An 18,407-nucleotide genomic window follows, 5' to 3' on the forward strand; every position below is an offset into this window, starting at 1 on the left:
AATTATAATAACGTCTACGATCATATTTCTTACTATCAAATGTAATACTTTATTTCTTAATATCTTTGATTATGTATAATTAAATAAAACTTTTTGTTAGGAAATACCTATTAAAATAGCAATTTTATTGAGAAAGACTTAATATTTTTTTTTTTGTTGAAAAGACCTATTACAGTACTTGCCTTTGTTACATAAGACCACCCTAATGTTTTTCGGCCAAAAAGTCAATTTTTCCGACATTGACTTTCTTCCCCTACCTTTCTCATTATATGGGATCAACCCATTATTATTTTTTCTACCCTAATCCCTTAAAATGGGAAGCAAGAGGAAAATGTTTGATAGGGTTAAGGGATTATGATAGTAAAAAATAGGTTGTCCCATCTAATGAGAAAGGTAGGGGAAGAAAAGTCAATGTCATAAATTGACTTAGCATTAGGGTGGTATTATGTAACAAAGGTAAGTATCATTATAATAGGTTAAGGTCTTTTCTAATAAAAAGAGCTACTCTAATAAGTCTTTTCCAACAAAAAGTTTAACTAAATATTATAAAAAGTTGATATTATGAAAATATGCATTAAACGAATCAAATAAGACCACACTTGACTATATTTTTCTTATATATCTATGAGAGAATACTGGATGAGGTTGGTAGATATAAACAGTGAATATTATGCAAATATTACATGTATTAATAAATGGAGAAAGTATGTATCTTTAATATTATTTAATAATATTCTCACTTCTTATTCTAATATTTTCTAGATACATTATTGCAGCACTTATATTAAAAAAAACTAAAGAATGCACAAATTGCTCATTTTCCTCACGTTAACATTGTTGTTATAAAAATCTTCAATAATACAACCCCCTCCCCCTCAAAAGAAGCTTGAAACCTAACTACCAAAGGAATCAGATTCCCCATTAGACTGAAAAGAATCCAAAGAAACAGTAATGAATCCGACAGAGATACAAAAGAAAAGAGTGGTCAAAAAGCAAATGAAGCCACTTAAATTCCTTGTGAAGAAACGAAAACCCCTGGAAAAACACCAAGCAAAGGCAAAGAATACTTTTATGTATCAAAATGTGTACATATACATATATACATTATCATCATAGATAGTAAACCCTTTTACATATATACACCAATCTTTATCATTTTGGTACGCCTTACAACATCAGACCAAATTCTTACATACCTAAATCTTTATCATTTTAGTACGCCTTACAACATCAGACCAAATTCTTGCAAAAATGTCTAGTACTTTAGAATCAAGAACACAAATAGTTAAACCTTTGCTAGTTAAAGCTGGAATTTCAGCTCTTCTTTCTGCTGCAGCCTACATGGGTGCGAAATTGATCGCTAAACGTTCAGTTTATTCACAAGAAAATTGTCATCTTGACAGTCTTAACACAACTTCTTTTAATCAATATCAAGAAGAAAGACATAATGCAAGTATGCAAATCATTGAGAATAATAGTACTAACTTAGAAGAAAAGTTACTAGACCTAGAAATCCATATCGAAGGTCTTCAGAAGAGAGAAAGGGATTTGAAGAGACAGTTACTTCAATACCGAGCAATGAAGGAAAAAGAGTTTATGTTGATGGAGATAAGGTATAAAATGATGTTAGAAAAAACTCGAGCCGAGTTCATGTTGAGAGAGGTAAGCTCAGTACAAGATGAGAGTCAAAGAATGGGAAGTTTGATCTTGGAGTACATTAGAGTTGTGAACAAGCTTGAAGATTGTAAGAAGGGAAATGGGTTACTTATGAAGAAAGCAAGGAAGTTGTGCAAAAGAGCAAGACAAAGATTGAAGATAATAAGGGAGCAAAAGTTGAGGATTGAAGCAAGAGAAGAGGTATTGGCAAGTAATCAAGAAGAGCTTCAAAGAAAAGATGATGATATTCAAGAATTTGAGGATAAAGTTAGTCAAATGAAAGAGGTTATTGATCATTTGCAAAGAGAGAAAATAGAAATCTCCAACAACTTGGATATTGCTCATAAGTCATATTCCTTAAACCCAAAGGTTAGTTATTTCTTACCATTACAAAGAATTAAAGTATACTATATGTTACTACTATCTTATTTTATTTTTCTTATTGTTTATACTTCCTACATTCCGAATTATACGCTGTTAATCCACTTTTTCATTATTCACACATATCACTTTGATTAAGATTTGTGATTCATACATGATGAAAAATAGAGTAAAGCGGGATCTTGTTAGATTCGTCTCGTGGCATACTTTCGTGAAATCTAATTTTTACAATTTTTACGTATATATAACTATAGATATTTGTGGTCAAAATAATGGCGACATACGTTAAAGTGGATTTGTTGCATTTAATTCAGAACGTAGGAAGTAATATCATAATTTAGAATTCTAAGGCATATAGATGTTGATCGGTTCAGAATTAGTCGTATCATATTATCCGAATCTCTAATAATAATCAAGTGGGAGCTCAATCCTAGCTTATTGAGGGGCGGGGTTCAATTCTCCTCACTCCCATGTATATATGGGGTATTATTAGGAATATTACAGTATCCTAAAGATATGACAATATCTTTAGGATATGTTATTATCTATGGAAAATATTATGTAAAGAACATCTCAAGTAAGTATTAGGAATAAGATCTCTTTTGGAGATAGTTACCTAGTAAGAGGAGTCCTTTATACTCCTATATATAATGTACTCATAATTTATTATGCAAGACACATCAATATAATAAACTCTTGTTATGCTCCCCCTCCTATAAACTTAACATGATATCAAACCCCAAGGTTGTTGGGCCTTTCATATTGGGCATTTGTCATGCAATCGGATAAGTCCCTCTATTGGACGATTATTCCCAATGAGGATTGCCTTACCAGTGTGCTATAATTCTAAGGACACTCATATGTGAGGGGGAGTCATGAACCTCATGTATGTTGTGCACATGTGAGTTGTCCCACATAGGCGGTCTCTTACAAGACCAACTGTATATTTTTATTATATGAGCCACCTAAGTAAGCAGGGGGAGTTATGTTGTACCCTATGAAAACTCTTTTTTATTCTTAGCTAAATATATAATGCATAATCATATTTCTTACCAATTATATCCTTTTCTAATTTAAAGATGGGTCATAGTGTGTGTTGGTGTTTCCTTAAAATTTCAATAATAAACTAAATAAATATTAACAAAGTAACTTGACATGATGAGAAAAATGGTTACTTAATAGAAAAAAAACTTTTACAAATTTAATTTGAGACTAGAAGACTTTACCTCTAAATATCATCACAAATTCTAACCACTTTATATATTACATCAGTTTGTATTATAATCATTATAAATTACACTTTCAAACTTATATTTAGATAAAATTTAAGAATAAACCCAAGCAAACGACGCACACATTGCATGCATATAATGCTAGTATATGTGTAATGTAACATATTTTGGCGAGAAAATAATGTTCATGTTGTCGATTACAATATTATCATTATGGAAATCTTTTGTTGTCTCTGTGCTCTTTTCAAGTCAATTATAAAGGGAAAAGCATCTCGAATACTTTCCCAACTTTAATCTAAAGTTGCCATTTAATTACTTCCGCCTTCTTTCCATTCAATATGTTTTTTTATCTATAAAATTGTAAGGTGTAGTTTTTCGTTTGCTTACACCAGTCGCCTGTAATCTCCTTTCCTCGATCTCCTTTAGGGGTGCGATGTTGCCTTTGTTGAGAAACTTTGAATAAGAGGATTTGTGTGGCACAAATTTAACCTGAATATAAAAAAGATTGTAATAATATATGCTTAAGTTTAGATAAATTTCCTACTAAAAAAAGATAGATTCCTATTTCGAAAGATACTTTACGAGTTTTTTTTTTTATCCATATGAGCCACGAAGGCAATACAAAGTACAAAGAAGGGGAAGGGGGGATTCGTCGATTCGAACCTGTGACCTATCATTCACAACACCTCAATCTTAACCACTAGGCTAAGACATACGAGTTTTTATTAGTTCAACGTTAATCACATCCTTTATAAAATGAATAAATTTGATTTGATGACTTTTGAATGATGTAGAATGAAGTAGCAATCCATATGACAAAGGAGGAGCATGAAAAGGTCCTAAAAGAACTAGAACAGCTTCAGAAGGATAGAGAAGTAGAAGCAAATGAGTTAGCATACTTAAAATGGAGCAATGCATGCTTAAGGCATGAATTATTGAGGTTTCATGAGCAAAACAAAGGCGAAAACGAGCACGAATTTGAGCTTGATGATCAGCAGCATATCGAAACAGAGAACTGTAATTGCAACGACACAACATTTTCAGCGACTCATGATGGTACAAATATGATAAATCCATCAAGAAGACGCAGGTTTATTCAGAAGGTTAAAAAATGGGTTGAAGGAGGGAAAATGGATGAAAAAGAGAAGGATGAAGTCAAGTGTTTTGGTAAGGCTTCTGTTCTTGAAGAGGGAGCAGAAGATATGTTTGTTCATGGAAGGAAGTCTTGCTCTAGTGTTTGAGTGTTTAATAAACTCCATATTTACATTTGTAACTAATTGCCAACACTGCAAATTCTGTGGTTAGTTGTTGAACAATATTTGATTCTCAATGGACATGATATTACATTATTACATTAATAGTATAAAGAAGGATTCTGAGCAAACCTCAAAACCTCAAGCCTCTTAGTTTCTTGGTCTATTTTCTGTAGACTAAGCACTTGAGAATAGGAGGTAAGGTAAGAGAATCTTATAGCTAATTTCTTCAGCATGGACATTTAAGTTCTACTGACTATCAATATAGAAATAAAAGCAAACAATACTAGAACAATAAATAACAAAGCAAGAAAGAACACACAAAGACTTTTACGTGGAAACCCAAAAACTGGGACAAAAACCACGAATATGCACTAGGAATCGATGCATGTTCAAGAAAGATTACAAAAACGCTCAAGAACTCTCTCTATAGCTTTCTCTCTCTCTAATATGTGAATAATGATGAATAATACAATTAATGATGTATTAAGGCACTATATTTATACTCCTCGGGAAAAATGCGTTTTCGGAATCGAAAACCACACAGAAGCAGCCCCGCCTGATCGAGTTGGGCGACCCACGCCCGATCGAGTCGGGCGACCCACACCCGATTGGGCACTTAACGCCAAACTCCAAAATTGCTTCGGGCCTGTACGGACGATCCTTGCCCCTGTCGTAAATCGCTACTGAGGCCCGATAATGACATCGGGCGAAGCATAAAACAGTCTGCTCTGGAATTCGTTGCGGGCCCGATCGGGCTCCCTTGCCCGACCCGATCGGGCGAAACCCTTAATCTTCGTATTTGTCGCATTTCTTCGACGCAACCTCATCTCCATACCCCATACACCTCCATGAACTTCATATGAACCATATACCCAACAGGACATGTCAATAAGCATGTACAAGTTGATCATTATTTCATTTGTGAGTGTGTAATGTATGCTTACTATGCAACTAATTTTATGAAGGGTATGGCTAATCAACATAGACTTTTAACCATTTATTTTTTAAAGTGAGCTTTCACAAAACAATAAAGTTAAATAGCCATATCTATGAGGCCGAAGCGCAAATAAAGACCAAATTGAACAGTTTTACAAAGTGAGGACAACACACTAGTAAAAACAGCCCAAAATTGACTCTAAGGCACAACCTAACACTAGGAGGAATCTTCCTAGGGAAAACTGCTTTATTTCTACTCCTAACATTTCCTTTACTACATTTAACAGTACTAATAATAGTAGAAATTCTGCACTCCCTCTACATCCCAAACAAAGAAGCATTCCAAACCCACATAAACCATTTGCTTCCAGAAAAGAGATAGCGTGCTGCTACTAGTCCACCAAGGGATGAGGTGTGGTGTCCTTTTTTGAAGTGACTAAAATACCCTCTGATTATTTAAAATAGTATTTTTCTTTTTATAAAAATTTGAAAAATGAGAATCAATGAAACTTGCCATATGAGTAGGTCAAAAATGAAATATGCAATAACTTTAATAACTTGACAAATTAAACTATATTGACACAATCAACTAGAATCTTCAACCAACAGAAGTTAGCAATATATCGTGATAACATAATATTTCATATTTACAAAGTTCAGAAAATATGGTTTATTAACATTTATAATTGTTAAAGAACTTTACTAAAGTCGTTGAAAAGGAAATTATTAATTCATCAACCAAATTTTACAATGACGGTATTGAACAGTTAAAAATCATTCACTTTTAGTGTAAAAGAACCTTAATAATTTACATCACTATAAAAATAATTTTAAATAAATAAAATATGTCAATTTGTATATAATAACTACATAAGATTGTCGACGCACGCATCGCGTGCATACGCAACTAGTCTTCTATATGGTATACTAGCACATTGAACATTCAACCACAATTTAATACCAATAATACATTGCTTGCTGATTGAATTAATATCCTCGACGTTATTGCAATTAATAAATATAATATGAATCGTATTATGGAGATAATAAGTTCATTAAATTGGGTCATCTATAGGTCTTGCTACAGAATACTATAGAACTTCATGTTAGGAAATTATAAACCCGAAGCCCAATGAAATGGATCCTATTAGGTCATACATAATTATTTGGATCAACAAAAGAACTAGAGCCCAAAAGGGCTCTAGAGTGGCCCGACAAGAGGAGAGAAGGGAAGGGGATTCCTAACCTAAATATACATATATATTTAGTTAGGCAATCATAAGAAAAGATACAAGATCTCTCTTAATATTCTTCTCTCTCATATTCTTTCCAAAAGTCACATGTACTCCATTAAAGAAGAAGAATAATTACTTCCTTCCAACTAGCATTGGTGGGGTATTGATCCGGATTGGTGGACCAAGTAGAGGAATCACAGTTGCGGTTCTTTCTCCGGATTATAACAAGCTTTGTGAAATTCACGCTTCAAAGGTTAATTCTAATCTATTATGTTATCCTTGATTGTTTATGCATGCGATCTTGTTTTAAGTGCTTATAAATTTGATTCACGAGATCCCGCTTATAGTACTTAAAAATCCTACACTGGTATCAGTTATAGCCTTTTGCATATAGGTTTTGGTCATAAAGTTTAGTTTTTGTACGACTAATTTTAATTTGATTAAGGGGAGGAATTAAATTATGGATTGTTATATTTAATTGGATCAATTAAATAGAGATTTAATTTACAGAATTTTTTCTTCATGGCCGAAAATTAAATTAATTCAACCTAAAATTATTTTTTTTCGAAATTTAATTAAGGGTGGCTGAATTTTTTAAATTTAAAACCTAATTTTGGAAAATCAAATGTAATTTTAGATCTCAAATTTTTCGAAAATTTGAGAGTTTAATTCATATTATTAATCTAATCATGTTTAAAATTGTTTATGTATGAAAATTAATTCATGTAAAAGAAAGATTTGTGTGAATTAGATATTAATCTACGTGAATATATAATACTAAAATTAAATAAAATAAAGATTTGATGAAAATTTCAAAAATTTAGGTCATATAATTAATCTGAGTTTTTCATATTTAAATTGTTTATATATGACAACTTAATTCATATAAAAGGAGTTTTATATGATTTTAGGTTAATTGATATGAATAGTCCTAAAATTAAATAAAATGACATTATAATTAATTTTTCAGAATTAGGCATAAAGGAGTTTATGTTAAATTTATATTTTGATAACTAAATTATTTTACAAAAGGTTATAATTTAATTTAATTCCACAAAAAAAAATGGGAAAGGGGAGCAGACATGGCTGGGTGGTGCAACCACCGACTGGTGGGCCATGGTGGCTGCTCTCGGTGATCAGAACGGCAGTCATTGGGCTGCGGTGGCAGCAACAATTTTCAAAAAGAATTTTTTTTTTCAAGAAAAATTATTAAAACATATTTTCAGAATATTAAGCAGATTTTCAGTTAAATATTTCCATAATTTTATTCTTTAATCTAATTAAAATTAGTAGGCTAGATTTTATAGGATACAATTTTTAGGTGATTAGAAATTAATTAAATAATTTATCCTCTTGCTTTAATTAAGGATATTTGATATTTTAGTTGTTGGCAAGTATAATATGTGATATTATTATGTGGCTTTTATATTTTGATATAAATGCTATGTATGACTAGTATGGCCCAAATTTAAGTTAGAAAATACGATATGTATATCGTGATGTATTCGTGTAATTTTAAATACGATATTCTTATCGTGATGTATTCTTGTAATTTTAAATATGATCGACGTATCGTTAAGTATTTTTGTAATTTATTTAATTTAGTTATTATGTAATCCAAAGAGGAGCCCATCAAGAGAAGGCACATGGCTAAGGTGTGGAGATCCATGAAGAGTTCAAGAAGGAGCCAGTGATGCTTAGTTCTTAGGATTAGGGGCCATACTAGATCATTTTTATTTTTGCATTTTATTATTCTTTAAAATGCTTATAAGTTTATTGTATGTTGTTTATCGATGCGCTAGAGATCACTAATTAACAACAACATAATAAACTTATCCCACAAATATTATGGTTAGCTTTTCCAAACATAAAGTACTTGTCAAACCCTTAATTTTGGAAAATAAGGTAAATTTGCGAATTTTACAACTTAGTTTGGTTGTCCTTAACAAAATTATCAAAAACGTTTTGAAGCAAGAGATAGTTAAGCATACGATGTTTATCGATCTAAATAAGAGTTATGAAATGTTATAATTAGTAAAAGAGTTTACTTACCTTGAGAATATAACTTTAAGATAATTTAAGGCCTCCGTCTGCTTAGGGTTGCATGTTGATTGGATCTTGTAACTCACTTATTCAAATGGGACATTAAATTGAGTAGGTGATCAACCTAGAAACCTTTTACATGTTTTAGGTTGTTTTACAAACATAAAAATTGAACTTTATTTTATTTTATGTCTGTAGATACTATGTCTAATAACAACAACAACAACTCCGATTTCAACATTCGTCCTTTTCTCAAAAAGGACAGGCCGAATGGTGAGAACTTCCTAAACTGGGAAAGGACCTTAAGATTCGTTCTGAGGTTTGAGGGTCGAGAGGACGTCTTAGATACCTCACTTCCTGTTGTTACTGATGAATCAACTGAAGCAGACAAACATGGTGCTAAACAGTCCAATGATAAGTCTATACCAATCACTTGCCTGATGATAGCAGCCATGGAGCCGAACCTCCAAAAGAGGTTCAAAACCAAGGATGCATATACGATCCTGCAAGAACTGCGGACCATGTTCAAAACTAAGGCTCGAGTTGAGTGGTATGAGACCAATATGGAGACACTAGAATGTCACATGAAGCAGGGTCAAGATGTTGGCCCCTATGTTTTCGCAATGATGGGTCTTTTCGAAAACATGGAACAAGTTGGATTCCCTTATATGGTTGAGTTGGCGACTAACATCATTCTTCATTCACTGCCTGACAGTTTCAATGAGTTCAGAATGACCTACAACATGAATGAGTCTGAAAAGACTTTGCAAGAGCTGCATGGGTTTTTGGTCAATGCTGAAGGAACATCCCTTAAGATTGAACCAAAGAAAGAGGTTTTAATGGTTCATAAGGGAAAGCGTTTAAAGAAGAAATGGGCAGGAAAGAAGGACAAAGGCAAACAAGTTGTCGTCGTTGCTGAAAAACCTAAGCCAACCGCCAAGCCAAAGGTCAATGCAGAAAGCAAGTGCTTCCACCGTCATAAGATAGGACACTGAAAAAGGAACTGCCCCTGTACTTGGAGGAAAAGAAGTCTAGGGCTTCCACTTCAGGTATATTTGTTATAAAAATTAAATTGACGTCTACTTCTTTACGGTTATTTGATACCGGTTGTGGTTTTCTCATAGTTAATGATGTGCAGGGACTAGAAAGAAATAGGAAGCTGGCAAAAGACGAGGTAGAGCTACGCGTTGGAAATGGAGCACGGGTTGCTGCACTTGCCATAAGGAGCTATAGTCTGCATAATTTGCCATCTGGCTTTATTTTAGAACTGAATAATTGTTATTTTGTTCTTTCAATAACTAAGAACATAAAATCTGTTTCTGTTTTGGATTCTGAAGGGTTTTTCTCGCCCCAGAGTCCCGAGCAGCCTTAAGGTTGACCTACCTTGAAAAGCATATCAGACTTCAAACCTTGAACAGGTCTATGGGTTGGCTTTAGTAGCTGGAGCTGAAGCAAGCACTCTGCACAACTCTTTTTCGGATACTGAGTCAAAGGATATCCTGCTCTGCAAACCAAAAACTATTCGCTACGCGCCCCTGATTTCCATGCCACTAAGGCTCACCTCCATTTGTATTGGAATAAAGAACAAGTGTTGTTCCATTTCCTACAATAATATATTCTATGCCAATGCTAAATTGATAAAATGGCTTATATGTTCTTGATAGGTCATTACAAGTCTATAACATAGGTAGCAAGAAACAAAAATCAAATGATTCCAACCTAACCTACATACATTTGTCATTGTCGAATGGGTCATATAAACCAAAAGCGTATCCAAAAGATACAAAAGGATGGTATTCTTCCATCAATTGATTTTGAATCATTTGATGTATGTGAATCATGCTTAATGGGTAAGATGACAAAATCACCACTTACTAGAAAGGTGACAGGGCCAACGATCTCTTAGGAATCATACATATAGATGTGTGTGTTCATGTGAGCACAAAAGCAAGGGGAGGATTTAATTACTTCATTACATTCACTAATGATAAGAGTATATATGGATATGTCTACTGAATGAAACATAAGTCGGAATCTTTTGATAGATTGAAAGAGTTCCAAATTGAAGTACAAAATCAACTTGGTAAGACAATAAAAGCACTGCGATTCGATCGTGGTGGTGATTATTTGAGCCAAGAATTTGATGATCATCTAAAGGGTTGTCGAATTCTTTCACAATTAACTCCACTAGGAACACCACAGTTGAATGGTGTATCTGAGAGGAAGTGAACCTTGTTAGATATGGTTCGATCAATGATGAGTTTTGCTGATCTTCCGATTTCTTTTTGGGGATATGCTCTCGAAACAACTGCACACACACTAAATAAGAGCCCATCAAAGGCTGTAGAAAAGACTCCATATGATGGAATGTAAAAGCTCCAAACCTGTCTTTTCTTAAAACCTGGGGATGTGAGGTCTATGTAAAGTGGTTACTATCAGACAAACTTGCACCCAAGTCAGATAAATGTCTCTTTGTGGGGTACCTAAAAGAGACTAGGGGTTATTACTTCTATAATCATCAAGAGAACAAAGTGTTTGTTGCTCGTGATGGTGTCTTTCTTGAAAAGGAAATTATTTCTAGAAAAACAAGTGAGAGTAAAATAATACTCGAAGAAATTCAAGATGAGCAACAACTGGACTTGGCTCACACCATGTCAAAGACGGCCCAACAAGACGAAAGTCATGTTCAGGAGATGATGTATTCAACGCGTGAACCTCCTACCGTCCTACTTGATCCTAATTCAAGCGAAAATCTTCAAAATGTTGAAGAAAACATTTCTCTTGATGCTTAGGCCTTGCGTAAGTCTAGTAGATCAAGGATTCCAAACAAGAAGTTGGTTGATTTCCTGTTAACTGAAAACTCTGAAATTACGATTTTGGAAAATTCAGAACCTACGACCTACAAACAAGCTTTGATGAGCCCAGACTCTGAGAAATGGCTTAAGGCCATGAAATCCGAGTTAGACTCCATGTCTGAGAATAAAGTTTGGACCCTCGTCGACTTGCCTGATGGGGTTATCCCTCTTGGGTGCAAGTGGGTGTTCAAATTGAAAATAGACGAAGATGGAAATGTTTATGTTTACAAAGCAAGATTGGTTGCAAAAGGATTCAGGCAAATTTATATTGATTCAAGTATAGTGCTAGCTAAAAAAGTCCTCCGGATAGATGTGGACCTTTAGGGAATACAACTTTGTTCGTTCCCCGGAATGGATAGACTTTATTACTTAACCATTCTAGGGGTCTTGTTGAGAACAGCGGATTAAAAAACCCAAGTTGTTGAGAGAGAGTTAAAGATATATAATTCTTTATACACTCTTAAAGGTTGCCTGGCTCTTACTGATGTTGGCTTTCAAAAAAGAAAAGCGTATATGAAAGTGTCATACAACCTCTCAAGAGTAAGAGTTCAAATTAAGGACAGCGCAACGTCAACTGGTTCGAAACAAAAAAAAAGGTGCGAACACTATACTAGTCCATAAAAACAGAGAACACTAGTATCAGCGAAAAGCCTGAAGTTTATTCATAAACCTAAAACTTAAAAAATAACTTAAACCATGGTCTTATGCACCAAACACATGCTGCTTACTAAGCAGGATTCTTCTCTTCTTAAGGACACAGATCCGATATTGAATGGTGCCGAATGGATTTCTTTCTTTGCAGGAACTCATGATTTTGGGGAGTCACAGACTAGTAAACGAAAGATCATCGAATCGTTTTGGATTGAGGTTTTAGATAAGATAAAAATACAAGTTTTTGAGGATGAGCGTAAAAATTCGCGTCACGGTAGCAAGTTCGATCTCGTTGATCAAGATACTAGGACTATTAAAGTTCCAAAAGCTATATTTGTCAAGGATTACAAGAATCATGTTTATTCTCTACTGGAAGAGCATCGTGGGAAGACGAATAAGGAGGTTCTTGAAAAGCTTCAGAAAGAAATTGAGGAGTTAACATTGAATTTTTCAGAGGAAAGTATCTTTAAAACTTGTCCTAATATAATGCTTATGATCACAAAAACTGACTTACCGAACGCGAAAGAATTTCTCCGCGGAGAGTATTATACTGATAAAGTAGGAAGGATTCGAATTTTAGAACAAAAAAAGAGGGAGGGTTCCTCTGTTGAAGAACTCCATCCCGTTCTTTCTGAATATGACAAGGGTTTGTTGAAAGAATTCGGGGAGCACACAATAGAGTGCTTACTCGTCCATACTCTTAGCTATCTATTCAACTTGGATACTTCTGTAAGTCTAGCAAGTTTGATTGATCGAATTGAAAGTAATGTAAGGCAGCATGCCTTATTCTTACGTAATAATCGTATTTGTCTGAAGGAAGACGTAGATAATAAACAAAATGTTTCTTGTAAAGCTAGAACTAAATCCTATCCCTTTGGGACTGCATTAGTGGAATTCCTAGAGTCAAGGGGCCTTGTGCGTTTTACCCAACACCATTCGGATGAGATCTATATATCTGAATCTAGTGAAGGTATTCCTAAGACCTTCGTCAAGAGGGTAAATAAAAAGAATAAAAGCTTCTATAGGAGTTCTTTTAATTATGCGGAATGTATGTTTAACACAGCATTACTTCCTATTAAATTGAACCTGCCAATGGTCTTTCCTCCCAAAGATTGGCAGGTCCACATCCCGGACGATGATCGGGTGTGGCTAACCATCTCCGATATATATGGTGGTTACTTAAGTAACCCTACTGGCCAGATATATAGTAGTCAAAGAATTATGAGTTCTCCAGATCCGAAGAGTTTCTTCGTTTATTTTGGTCAAGCACGGTCAAAGAGTAGCTTTGAGAAGGCTAATAAGCTTTGTAAAGCCATCACTGGCTTACAGCGTACGGCATTTAAAATAAATACTATACTCCTGGATGAAATCCGGGAAAATAGGACTCTATTTGAAAATAAAGGATTCTTGATGCCTGCTTTTCTTACCAAGACTATACTAGCCAATGCCAGTGGCATACTTAGGACGACTTATGACAACGATGAATATAAAGAGATTAGATCTATCTATCGTTATAGCGAATTGGTTACTATATTAATGAAAAATATGCAGCGGGCTCGTTATGAGTGTACTATACTAGATTTAGCTGAGGCTTACAGGGGGTATTCCATATACTTTCCGGCATTTCTTGACTTCAGGGGGCGTATATACCGAAGTGGTATCTTTCACTTCCACGAGCGGGATTTAGCCCGCAGTCTCCTTCTTTTTGAGAAGACGGAGTCCAATTATCTGGATGAAAAAAATATGTGTTCTTTGTCTGTAAAGTATCTAATAGCTACTGAATTCCTCTATTCTTCTTATTCTTCTGAGAAGAATTTACCAGAAGTTATGCTTTCATACGTAGAAAAGAAATGTCAAATCTCAGACCCTAATCTGATGCTACAAAGTCTTGTTATTGATGCACAGGCTGCTAAACGACAATTCCAGTTTTTGTCAAATACCCTCCTTTTGCTTAAGGGCGTTCCGGATGACATGGAGGTGATGAAAACAGTTCCTGTAACTCAGGATGCGAGCGCTAGCGCATATCAGATAATGTCCTATTTCCTCCTTGATGAGGAATTGGCCTTCCAAACTAATCTTTTCAATACAAACGGTATTATCAATGATATATATTCTTACATTAGATTGGATTTAATTCAATACCTCGAAGACTCGATTCGGTTTGAGAATCCGCAGCTATGCAATATTTTGAATCGTGTCATAACAAGATCTATAGTTAAGAAAATTTTTATGCCCATAATTTATGGCAAAACTGTTAATAGTACTACTAAAGATCTTATGATAAGTCTCGGGCAGGATGTGTTGCCAAAAGAATGTGTGAAACTGTCTACTCTTTGTTTCAAGTTTTGGAAAGATAGATATAGTGGTATGAACTCATTTATCGAGCTGATTCGCCTGGTAGGCAGGGTATGCGCATCCCTAGAGCGCCCTGTCGTGTATAGCACTCCCCTTTTTAATACTTCCCAAGATTATAAAAAAATGGAATCATGCTCAGTTAGAGTGTTCGACTCTAAAGAGAGAAGACGTCGTAGTGTCACACTCTCGTTTCCATCTAATGTGCGGGATAAGATGAAAAGCCGCGCCTCCACATTTGTGAACTTCATTCATCAGAAGGATGCACAAATAGCTATTGAGGTGGCGTCATTAGCGAACGAGTGGAATATACCACTGTACACAGTGCACGACAACTTCATATCTAATACCGAATTATGTCATTACATGCCTTTGTTCTACCGGGTGGCCTTTAAAAAAATGGACGCCCCACTTACTCTCATAAACCGCTTTATATATACGAATTTGATCGAGCCTTCTCTAGATAATGTCGACATTAATAAAAAATATTCTTATTTACGTTCTGGTTTTTATGATCACAAAATCATACCAACTTCTCTTCTAAACGATTTCTTGAGTATTACTCCTCTGTCCGAGACGAAGAACAAAAGCGGTTGGAAGAAAATCACCGATCAGCTCAAGAGCCAATATAAACTCTATGTTAAGAAGGTCTGCGGACCTGAACAGAACTTTCCTGAGCACAAAGCTAGGGTTGCACAGTTCTGTTCTAAGATTGAAGGTGAATATTGTATACATCATTAAGATGATAATCCGAAAGGGAAGGCATAATGATCAATTCTCACCATACTGTATAGATAGTCAACAAATATCTGTTTTATTGAACCGACATCAGTCGGCAGTAATTAGTAAAGACCTGGTAATCCCGCATATGAGGTTACTCATTCCGTGTTTGGAGTATAGAGACCCTATATCGCTCTACGAGGTAGACATCCTCGGTCTGGGTGTGATGGATCTCTTAGTCCGCTATGTTTATCCTGTCTTATCGGGGTACGCTAAAGCGAATATAATATTCTATTTGAAAGTAGGGGAAGATGATGAAATCGCGAAACCACTGAATAAACATTCTATCCCCTTGACCTTGGATGATGGTACGGAAATTCCTAAGTCTGATATACATGCTCATGTATGTCGTAGTATATTTAAATTAATTGAGATTTATGATGGATTTTCTGTTATTAGAATAGCAATTCGAGCCCATTTTCAAGATAATATCTTGGGGCGCCCTCCCCGTTTTAAAGAGGAGTTGCTAGAGGAGGTTATCTCTGAATGCCTCCAGCCAGCTTCTGGCGAAATCGAAATTTCCAATTTGCCTGTTAAAAGTCTTCGGTCTACTAAGCGAGAGTATTCGAAGCATATAACCATTCCTAGGAAATCGGGTAAGATAGCCTTAAGGCCATTCTTGGTGGCCGATACCGAGACTATATTTATAGATAAGACTCATGTACCCTATGCGATAGGTGTCATGATGGTTATTCCCGGCGAAGAGCTTATGCTTGATAGGATCGATACCTACTTCAGCGAGGATTACTCTTCAATAATATTCCCAACCTTTGAAGAAAGGAGTACCCAAATGCTCAAATCTTTGATCTTTAGGATTGAGAATATTACTAGACGAAATAGCACAGTTAAAGCTGTCTATTTCCACAACTTAGGTCGATTCGATGGTAGTTTCATACTTAAGCACCTTGCATTATATCATCCTAATTACACAGTAAAACCCCTTATGAGAGACAATAAACTCTATGAGATCGCAGTCTATTCTAAAAAGAAGAGGCTGTTATTTACCTTCAAAGACTCCTTACATCTACTCCCCGGCAGACTAGATGACCTTGCTAAGAATCTATGCCCAGAGTTAGGTTCTAAAGGTTCTATTTCCTATGAGGATGTAAGACTTGAAACTCTTAGTACTATGAAATCTGGCTTGTTAGCCTATATGGAGCAGGATATTCTTCTGCTTGGTGGTATTATGCAAAAATTCCAGGACTTATATTATAAGGCCTACCAGGTCGACATTGTTAAGAAGCTAACAACCGCCTCACTGGCTCTAAGTCTCTTTCGTGAGAAATATTACGATGCTGATAATTGGCCTATCCACATCCCTAATCAGAATGAGGATACTTTTCTTCGGCGTGGATACTATGGCGGGCATACCGACGCATACACTCCATACGGGGAAAACCTATACTACTATGATGTGAACTCTCTCTATCCTTTTATTATGAAGGAATTCCCAATGCCTGGGGGTATACCGGTCTGGCATTCTAATTTAGAATCCATGGAATTAGATAGCATGTTTGGGTTCATTGAAGCTTATGTTGAATGCCCTAAGAGTATAAAGAAACCCTTTCTTCCCTATCGGAATAAAAAGGATGGCACTCTTATCTTTCCAACTGGCACTTTTGTTGGGGTTTACTATAGTGAGGAGCTCAAGTATGCAAGAGACATAGGCTATACTATAATACCAATTAGTGGATACCTCTTCGATAAGATGGAAAGCCCATTCAAGGGCTACGTTAACAGTCTCTTTGAAAGCAGATCCAATGCTAAAAAGATGGGAAATGACGCCCTTTCTTATGTATATAAATTACTAATGAACTCATTATATGGTAGATTTGGCATAAATCCTCAAAGCACAAGAACCGAGATGTGCGATAAATCTAGACGTGACAGTCTGTTTAGACGCACAGAGTTTATAGGCGAAGTCTTTATTAGAGAGGATCTCTACATGGTATCTTATCTTACCAATCCGGGTAAGGGTCCTTCTTATTGGGAGCCCCCGAAGAACTCCGCGGTCCAACTAGCCGCTGCGATCACTGCCAGCGCTAGGATCTATATGTACAAGTATACATCAAGAGAAGACTGCTACTATACAGACACAGACTCTGTTGTCCTTGGTAATCCACTTCCAGAGGATGATGTTTCTTCTTCTGAATTAGGTAAGTTTAAGTTAGAAGATAAACTCGTAAGGGCATACTTTTTAGCACCTAAATGCTATTGCTATGCCACAGAAGAGTCTGAAGGCAAGACGAAGGTCTTAAAGTTCAAGGGAGCGGGTAAAAGTGTTATAACTCCTGAATGGTTTGAAGAGCAGTACGCCGACCCATCCCGATCTCTGACGGAGAAGGTGACTTCTCATTTTCGACCCGATTGGAAAGAACTTGAGGTCATAAAGAAAGAGAGTACTATCAGTCTTAGAACTGTCAGTTCTACCAAGAGGAAGTCCTCATTTGATGAAAATGGAAAATGGGTAGGTACAGATCCACTTGATATCAATGACTTGTCATGTCTAAATTACATCGGAACAAAACTCTTTTTTAATTTAAAAAGGAAAAATGCTCTTTTAGAGAACGAGAATAGTGCTCTCTCTCAGAAATTAGTTCAGCTGGAGCTGGAAAGAGGTATAATAGTCCCGCGGGAAGTAGAATCACGAAAGAAACCCCAACCATTAGAAGATAAGAATACATTAGAGGATAATGATACATTAGAGGATAAGAATCCTAAAAGGGGTGAAGAGGAAAGAGGTGAAGAGAATGTCAATTCTGTGAAACGTCGAAGATGGACTATCTTTTTTGATAAGAGTTCTTAATAAGGCTTTTCTTTTTTTCCCTAGATCGAGTGCGAACTAATGAGTTCCATCTGCCGCCTTGCAAGGGGCGAACCAAGATAAAGGCATTTTTGATGCTTACGGTAAGCCGTAAAGTGGTTGGTCTATGTGGGCTAAGAAAGACTTCTTTCTATGGGGATCAGCTTCTCTTGTCTCTCCGGAAGGGTTATAAGCCTGGAAAAAAGTCACTTATAGTGGGAATATAG

General features: G+C 35.5%; 3 protein-coding genes across 3 annotated transcripts; all 3 read left to right on the forward strand.

The window, feature by feature from the left end:
• The first annotated feature begins 945 nt into the window (after positions 1–945).
• On the forward strand, positions 946–4,627 carry LOC104898565 (protein CHUP1, chloroplastic). Its single transcript, XM_010685660.4, has 2 exons — positions 946–2,025; positions 4,064–4,627. Exons 1-2 carry the CDS (start codon positions 1,252–1,254, stop codon positions 4,508–4,510), a joined length of 1,221 nt encoding a protein of 406 aa, XP_010683962.2. The 5' UTR covers positions 946–1,251; the 3' UTR covers positions 4,511–4,627.
• Positions 4,628–12,290: 7,663 nt separating this feature from the next.
• On the forward strand, positions 12,291–15,338 carry LOC125492042 (probable DNA-directed RNA polymerase). The gene has a single exon (XM_048634141.1). The coding sequence runs from the start codon at positions 12,291–12,293 to the stop codon at positions 15,336–15,338; it is 3,048 nt and encodes a 1,015-aa protein (XP_048490098.1).
• Positions 15,339–15,465: 127 nt separating this feature from the next.
• On the forward strand, positions 15,466–18,183 carry LOC125491722 (DNA polymerase-like). The gene has a single exon (XM_048633815.2). The coding sequence runs from the start codon at positions 15,466–15,468 to the stop codon at positions 18,181–18,183; it is 2,718 nt and encodes a 905-aa protein (XP_048489772.2).
• Positions 18,184–18,407: the final 224 nt, after the last annotated feature.

Source organism: Beta vulgaris, chromosome 7 (assembly GCF_026745355.1).
Source record: "Beta vulgaris subsp. vulgaris cultivar EL10 chromosome 7, EL10.2, whole genome shotgun sequence".
In the NCBI taxonomy this organism is placed as follows: domain Eukaryota; kingdom Viridiplantae; phylum Streptophyta; class Magnoliopsida; order Caryophyllales; family Amaranthaceae; genus Beta; species Beta vulgaris.

Excerpts from the sequence above, each read along its gene's own strand:
- LOC104898565 (XM_010685660.4), top strand. The coding sequence starts at position 1,252 with ATGTCTAGTACTTTAGAATCAAGAACACAAATAGTTAAACCTTTGCTA. Across the intron at positions 2,026-4,063 it reads CATATTCCTTAAACCCAAAG|AATGAAGTAGCAATCCATAT; the intron begins GTTAGTTATTTC and ends TGAATGATGTAG.
- LOC125492042 (XM_048634141.1), top strand. The coding sequence starts at position 12,291 with ATGGTCTTATGCACCAAACACATGCTGCTTACTAAGCAGGATTCTTCT.
- LOC125491722 (XM_048633815.2), top strand. The coding sequence starts at position 15,466 with ATGAGGTTACTCATTCCGTGTTTGGAGTATAGAGACCCTATATCGCTC.